At 36.1% G+C, this 8119-nt stretch overlaps 1 protein-coding gene and 1 long non-coding RNA gene across 2 annotated transcripts; both read right to left on the bottom strand.

The window, feature by feature from the left end:
* Positions 1–1151: 1151 nt before the first annotated feature.
* LOC115425245 (uncharacterized) lies at positions 1152–1915 on the bottom strand. The gene is made up of 2 exons (XR_003936220.1): positions 1872–1915; positions 1152–1286 (listed from the first exon to the last, which is right to left on the bottom strand). It is a non-coding gene; the product is annotated as an uncharacterized LOC115425245 (long non-coding RNA).
* A 1215-nt stretch (positions 1916–3130) lies between these two features.
* On the bottom strand, positions 3131–7650 carry ccdc86 (coiled-coil domain containing 86). Its single transcript, XM_030153293.1, has 4 exons — positions 7028–7650; positions 3669–3798; positions 3504–3578; positions 3131–3320 (listed from the first exon to the last, which is right to left on the bottom strand). Exons 1-4 carry the CDS (start codon positions 7525–7527, stop codon positions 3162–3164), a joined length of 864 nt encoding a protein of 287 aa, XP_030009153.1. The 5' UTR covers positions 7528–7650; the 3' UTR covers positions 3131–3161.
* Between the last annotated feature and the right edge of the window lie 469 nt (positions 7651–8119).

Below are 8119 nucleotides of genomic sequence, written 5' to 3'. Positions count from 1 at the left end.
TTTGGACCTCTGCCTCATGTATTTATTCTGTTTTTTTCTTTGATTTTGCATCAGTCAGCATCAGATATAAAGCTAAACTTTTATCTTGTTCTTTTAAAGTTCACATTTTATATTTTTATTCGTCATTTAAAATTTCTAAAAATAAATCAGATGTTTTACTGTGAACTATGACAGAACCTGAGGGAGTTGGAATTTTTTATGAAGTCAGTGTTTTCAGCTTCCAAATGATTTTTTTTGTCCACATAAACAACCTAAATGTTTTATTCTAACATTATTGTGGTTGTTTTTCAGGGTATTTATTTGTATTCATTAACTGACTGTGCATATATGCCCAAAGAGAGTTATATGAGACAAAAAGCAGATAAATTCCTCTTTACATGACTTTACAAAACACACTGATTTGATTAGAGGTTCCGCAGATATTTTACAATATATATGATTAGTTCCGGCCTTTGAGGGTTAATGAAGAGCAAAGAGAAAAACTTTAACTTGAACATTTTTGAGGACCTTATTCCCAAAAAAAATACAGAAAAAGAATGGAAATTTGACAAATCAGAGAATCTACCTTTTTCATCAGACACTGACTCTTCTGAATAAATAAATAAATAAATAAATGAATAAATAAATCAGTTGTATTTCTTCATCTCAGTTTTTGGAGATTTTGCTGGAGCATGGTTATCTTTTATTCATGCAATATTTCAAAAAACATTCTGTGCTCTATCAGTATACCAGATTATGCTATCCAGCTAGCAGTGTTTATAATTATGTCAATTCTTGAGTACATTTAATATCACAATTACCCCAAAAATGTCCCATAAATAGCACCCTGAGGTCCTCCTATGAGCCATGGGTCACAAGTTGAGAACAACCAAGTTGAAGGGGAGGACACAAGGTACTCAGCGGCAGAAAATACTCCCCTATAGGTTGAATCATAAAAAACCTACTTATATGCATCTGCAAGATACATAAAATACAGTCTGACAGTAAAAGTGCAGTAAAATTTAAAGTAATGCATCATATTCTATAAGAGTATACTACACAAGTGTCAACATTAGGTTAAACTTCGACATATAAAGCAGTGGAATGCAACATAAACAGTAAAATGTATCCAATAACATCATATATAAAAGTAAAACACTGTCAGGGATTATTTTACTGCACAATGAAGTTTATTTTTAATAGTATATATACATTTTACAGATCATAATTGTTATATTTATACTTCAGGGATGTTTTTTACTGCAGAGTATTTCCACAGTGTGGTATTAATTCACTTGCTGGAGAACCTAAAGCAGTGGTTCCAACCTTTTGTGGCTCATGACCCCATTTTAACATCACAAATTTCTGGCGACCCCAGACATTCAAAACCGAGACGATTGTTTTTGTGCTAAAATTCATTTGGTTTTAATCATGTAATAGTATGCTCTACTATGTTGCAAATAAGTGTCATCTAAAATTAATTTTAGATGACATTTAGTCTATATAATGTAAATTATTATGGACGGAGGCAGAGAAGCCAGGTGTAGATTACTGCACAAAGGGAGAATTTTATTTTCCTTGGTCAGGATATGTACAGTCAGTCCAGCTTGGATTTACAAGGCTGACAATTAATAGTGAACAAACAATAACTCAAACTACGAATTATGAAAGAGCTGCAGCATCTGAAACCAACCACAGTGAACATTTGACAGATAAACAGTACCACAGTGCTTCAGTTTCAGCTTCACAGTTTGTCATGTATTTTATGCATTGGGATTTTCTGTCAACCAACTGTATGTTGTTTATTAGTAAGTTATTATTTTTTTTTAATAACTAGAAATTTCAGACGGAACCCACATGGGGTCCAGACCCCAAGGTTGAAAAACACGGACCTAAAGTATCACTTCAGGTTTGGTAAATCACTGTTTCTAGTACAGCTCTGGAAAAAAATAAGAGACCACTGCAAAATTATCACTTTCTCTGATTTTACCATTTATAGGTATGTGTTTGAATAAAATGAACATTTTTGTTTTATTTTGTAAACTCCCAGCAACACTTCTCCCAAATTCCAAATAAAAATATTGTTATTTAGAGCATGTATTTGCTGAACACGACACATGGTCAAAATAATTTTTCTTATTTTGACCATGTGTCGTGTTCAGCAAATACATGCAGGTGTTTTCAGACCTAAAAAAATGCAAAGAAAACCAGTTCATATTCATTTGTAAACAACACAATACTAATGTTGTAACTTGGGAAAAGTTCAGACATCAATATTTGGTGGAATAACCCTGATTTTCAATGACAGCTTTCACGTGTCTTGGCTCTCCGCCATTGCTGTTGGATGACTTTATGCAGCTCCTGGCAGAGAAATTCAAGAAGCTCAGTAATGTTCCATGGCTGTGACCATCCATCTTCCTCCAGAAGTTTTAAAAGTGGGTTCAGGTCTGGAGACTGGACTGGCCATGACAGGGTCTTCATCTGGTGGTCCGTCATCCACACCTTCATGAACCTAGCTGAGTCCAGGAGCATTGTCCTGATAGAAAAACCAGTCCTCAGAGTTTGGGAACATTGTCAGAGCAGAAGTCCAGTAGTTTTCAATAGTTTTTATTTTTTAAATTTCTATTACTATTGCATTATTAATAGAACTGTTTTTGCTTATTGTAAGAAGATAGTGATGGCCACAGTAGTGGTTTTTATATTTCTCCTTCTTAAATAAGACATGGATCAGGTGTTTATTCAGTGGAACAAAGTGTGCTTGAGTTGAAATTCAACAGACACAGGAATGGAATGGCTGTCATACATGCAGACATGCTGATTTCAGGGGATATTGCAGTGGTCTCTTAATTTTTTCCAGAGTGGTATAAGACATGTATCTTTTGAACCTGTTTTTTGTCTGTGTGGTTGTTGAAGTGTTCTTCTTTCTGATGTAGAAACAAACTTGTCATATAAGATATTTTACAGGAAAAAAAGGCACCTTAAGGAGGGTATGCAGCACAAATTCAGCTATAACTATCAGGATAAAATGTCTGCAGAATGTGAAATGTAGTTTAAGTAGTAGCACAAATGATTATTTTAAGACGATTCAATATGATTCAGGATAATGTATTATATTTCAGATGTCAAAAGACACAACGTAGAGGCAAAGCACTGAGCAAATTCATTTTATTCTCCATTAGTCCTTAGGTCAAATCTGGAACATGTTCACCTTTATTACTTTTCTTCCCTTTGGCTTTAGAAATCTGGTTGTTTGACTTCTGCAACAGAGCCAGTGTGTCTCTCTTCTCAATTTTCCTGAGCTGTTTCTTCTTCATCCTCTTGATCTTTGCAGTATTACGGATCTGTGATGCAAATGAGACAAGACAAAAACAAAAAATTATTTAATTTGATCTCTGTCACTTTAATGCATCTGACACTTAGTAAAGATGTCCACGATAGAAAAGTAGATGAATCTTTACTGCCATCTGCAGGTAACTGGCTTCTATGCTTTGGATTCGCTTTAAAACTAATATAAATGTACATACCACTTGAACTATCTCTGCTTTACGTTCATTTTCTGCTCGTCGCTTCAAGTTCTCCTCTCTTCTTTTCCTCTTCTCCTATTATTGCAAGAAAATCCAAAAATTAATACATCAGTGATAATCCTCAAACACCATCAAACCAGCCTGTGTCTCGCAGCATTCTGTTACCTCTTTCTGTCGGTTTTTATCCTCCTTAAGCTGCCGAGAGAATTGTTTGACCAGGTCCTTCTCGCGCTTTGCCTGCATCTTTTTCTCCCACGAAGAGCACAGCTGCTTATCTCGGACCACCGCTGAAAACCTACAACACAAAAAGCACATTAAGTATGATAAGAAATCATGCAAATAAACCAAACATCTTCATTTCCCATGATGCTGAAATAGAACCATAATTAAGTAAATCAGATCCAATCCAGTCAAAGCCTAATTACATCCAACTATTTTGATACTAGACCCTCAATGATTACTTGTGTAACCAATTTCCTGTTTTTTTTTGTTTTTTTGTTTTTTTGTTTTGTTTTTTTTTTTTGGGGGGGGGGGGGGGTCCAGATAGTAAACTGAATACCTCTGGCTTACAAGACACACAAGGTTGTAGTGGAATTAGTGGGTTTGGTGACAAAACATAAGATCTAATCTGTGTGTGGATCTTAACATTTACACACTGAAATAATGACTATTTTCATTAATGATAAATCTGCTTCGTATTTCTCAATTACTCATTTGAGCTATAAAATGCCGGAAAAAGGTGTTTCACAAAAATTTCTTCCTCAAAAGTCTTGATATTCGGATTAAGATATTCAGTTTACAGTCACAGAGGAGGAAAGAAACCAGAAAAATATTCACATAAAATGAAGAAGTTTAATTAATTCTGCTGCATCATAAGACTTGATACAAAAAATTGGAAATCTGTGAAACCTGAAGCTTCATTTGCAAATGTTTTTCATGAACAAGCTGGAATGAGAGAATTAACACTTTGATCATTCATTATCAGTAGTTTTCAAATAGTTATCAATTACAACGGACATTTCATGTATTCTGAACTCGTACAATGAATCAATAATTACATCAAATCAACAGCTGAGCAGCCAGCAATGACTATAAATTACCTCTATAAAAGGAGACTCTTAAAATTCTTATTTATAATGTCATTTCACGTTATAATATGCAACTATATCTTACCTATTTAACCCATAACTGATAAAATAAATGTTTCTGGTCCATTAAGGCTCGAGGTCCAATGGCTTAGGTGTAGTTTTACATTTACTAAAGCAATTAAAACATCTGCTGAATCAACTGGGGGTAACTTTTAAACTATTAAAGTAGCCCACATTTCACTATTTCTCAATTACTCCTTAGATTATTACCTTCAGTTTAGGATTAAATGACCTGTGGCTGAAAATGTTGCATTATACATTCATATTATATTGTGCTTTCATAGAGCTATTTTCCCACCTACATCTAACTTAATTATTCATATCAAAGATTCGTTATTTCTAAAGATTTTAACCCTTTGATGATCAGGTTTTTGTCACGTTTGTAGATGAAAAAAGAAAAACAATCATCATTTTCAATATAATGCATGCAAAGTAACTTCTTGTGTTGAATTATTAAAGACTGTTATATGTCATCAACACCAATTTTATTGGATTACTGTTATTTTCTCATACCACTATAACATAAAAAATGTGCTCTTTATTTAAATTAATCTGAATGGGTTTCAAAGGCACATTTGTGGAGCTCAACAGTATGAGTGTAACTATTGTTTGAACACTTACTGTGCGAGCTGATCTGGAAATAAGATGAAATAAATATACACTATCTTTTTAAAATTCATACCATATATATTAACACAGGCAATTAAAATATGAAGAAAAAAAAGTGGGTAAACAGTTCATCGGGGTTAATGTAGGGCAGGGGTGTCAAACATGCAGCCCGGGGGCCAAATGTGGCCTGCCAAAGGTTCCAATCTGGCCCATGGGATGGTTTTGCAAAGTCAAAAATTCCACAGTCTTGAATTGAATTAAGCAAAAACAAAACAAAAAAAAACATATATATAGCTTGAATTAAGGAAAAAATGTTGAATGAAGCAAAAAAAAAAAAAAAAAATCTTCAATTAAGTAAAAAAAATCTTCAATTAAGCCAAAAAAAAAATCTTGAATTAAGCAAAAAAAAATCTTAAATTTAACAAAAAATCTTGAATGAACAATTAATTAATTGAATTAACAACTTCCAATTTTTTGTTTTAGTGCAAAAAATAACATAAAATTATGAAAATATTTACATTTACAAACTGTCCTGTTAAAACAAAATGTGAATAACCTGAAATGTCTAAAGAAAATTAAGCACAATTTGAACAATTTTCTGCCTGTTCCTCAGTGTTTAGTGTCTTTGTAGATCTGATCCATAATGCACATGTAGAAATGATAAGTTGAGGCAGAATATTGTTAAAATTGCACTAAATTTTCTCAAGAAATGTAATTTTTTTTCAGGTTATTCACATCTTTTTTGTTTGGATAGTTTGTAAAGGTAAGTATTTTCAACATTTATTTTCTCTTTACCCTAAAACAAAGACAAAAATTTGGAGTTGTCATTATTTATATGTTATTCTGTTATTATTTTACTGGTTGGGCCCACTGGAGATCAAATCGGGCTGAATGAGACCCCTGAACTAAAATGAGTTTGACCCCCCTGATGTACGGCCTTTCTACTGTTTATCTGAATGCTGTTTAGTAGCTGTTCTATCCCAGGACTCATGTTTTAAATGTAATTTATCCTTCCTCTTGTGTTAGGGTCAGCACTGACCCTTTTTAGGTTTTAAATGCATAAATGAACTACATAAAATGTATTTATTGCATCAAGGCTTTTTGACTTTGTCAGGAACCTCTATTTCAACAAAAATAATACAAAACATTTTTTTCCACTAAATTATGAAATGCTGTGGTTAAAATTATGACCTTTGTGTTGTTAGGGTCAGTTTCGACCCAGTTATAAAAACAAGATTATAAAGCAATAATTAGAGCCAAAACTGAACTCATAAGTGCACTGTCAGCCAACACACTGACAGCCAGCTCCTCTCCCAATCATGTGAGCTTTTGGGATATCTCATTTTGCCTTCTTATCCAGTATTCCTGCACAAAAACAAAACAAGCAAAGAAGATGTCCAGTACAGAGTTGGTGACTTGCAGAGTGCACATGGAGGGATATAATGACCAAAAAAAAAAAAAAAAGTCCAGAGGCTCCCACCAAAAATATTAAAACCAATATTTTCATGAATAAGGAAGCCTAACAAACTAACCAAGAGATGAGAAACAAATTGGATGATAGATAATTGTTTTTAGTGTATTTTACAGCTGATTTAAGACATGGGTCAAAACTGACCCGTTAACATAAGAGATGGTAACAATAAGCTAGCACAAGAGGAGGGGTATTCATCTTTCACTGTGTTATTTGAGTTATGTGTGAATTATGTGGGTAATCCACCCCATGGACCCCCCTGGTCCACCTGGTCCCCCTGGTCCTGGTTTTGTCACCTCTGTTTGTTGCGGTCCTTCCACACTCTTCCAGATTTCGGTTTTCCAAGCGGAACCACCGGGGCTGGTTTCCCACTTGGACCTAGACGAGGTTTCTTGTTTGGTACTGGTTCTGGACTCACAGGAACCCTTTCAGTTTCTGCTGGTGCGGGTCTGGACAGACACCCGTCCGTGTCCCTGTCTGCTGCCTCCTGCTCCGGCTTCAGCTCCGGCTCCGGTTCGGCAGACATGTTGGTCTCCTCCTCGGTCTTGTCCGGACTCTGGGGTTTCTGTTCCGTCTCCTCTGTTGTGTTTGGTTCCTCCGCCGCCGGCAGCTCCTGGAGGACAGACCTCCTGGTCCTCCGGCTGGGAGTCTTCGCCGGGACTTGGTGGTCCTGCAGTGCGGCTCGTGGTCTGACCGTGCGTCCGCTGCGGGTCCGCCTGGTCTCTGGAGGCGGATCCTGGACCTTCTCTTCGGAACCGCTCATTTCATCGGACACAGCTTTGCTCCTCCTAGACATATTTAATGATTTCCTAACTAAACAACCAACATTACATTACTTTATTCTAAAATAAACTATCAACTTCTGACCCACGTGTGACCAGCCAGTGGCGTAAACGTGAAGTCACTTCCGGGTATGGTAAATAATGCGTGGGCTCATTACCGCCACCTGCAGGTCCGGGGTCCGCACTGCATTTAGCCTGGCTGGGGTTTGTTCCAGCAGCAGATTTTTCTTCTTCTTTGGTTTTGTTTGGCGGCCAGCACTCGACTTAACATACGCATTACTGCCATCTACCGGACTAGAGTGTGGTATGGTAGATTAGCAGGAAATAAAAAAATTAAAATAATACTAACTAGAAGCACTCGGAGAGCGCAGACCTCCGCCAAGGCTGATCAGTGCCCCCCCCGTGGGCCCCCCCCACCCCCGATCACCACCAAAATTTAATCATTTCTTCCTTATCCCATTTCCAACAAACCCTGAAAATTTCATCCAAATCTGTCCATAACTTTTTGAGTTATGTTGCACACTAACGGACAGACAAACAGACAGACAAACAAACCCTGGCAAAAACATAACCTCCTTGGCGGAGGTAATAATAAAATAAAAAAAT

This window comes from Sphaeramia orbicularis, chromosome 1 (assembly GCF_902148855.1).
Source record: "Sphaeramia orbicularis chromosome 1, fSphaOr1.1, whole genome shotgun sequence".
In the NCBI taxonomy this organism is placed as follows: Eukaryota; Metazoa; Chordata; class Actinopteri; order Kurtiformes; family Apogonidae; genus Sphaeramia; species Sphaeramia orbicularis.
Note: the sequence above shows the minus strand (reverse complement) of the source record. Positions and strands in the feature narration are given on the sequence as shown.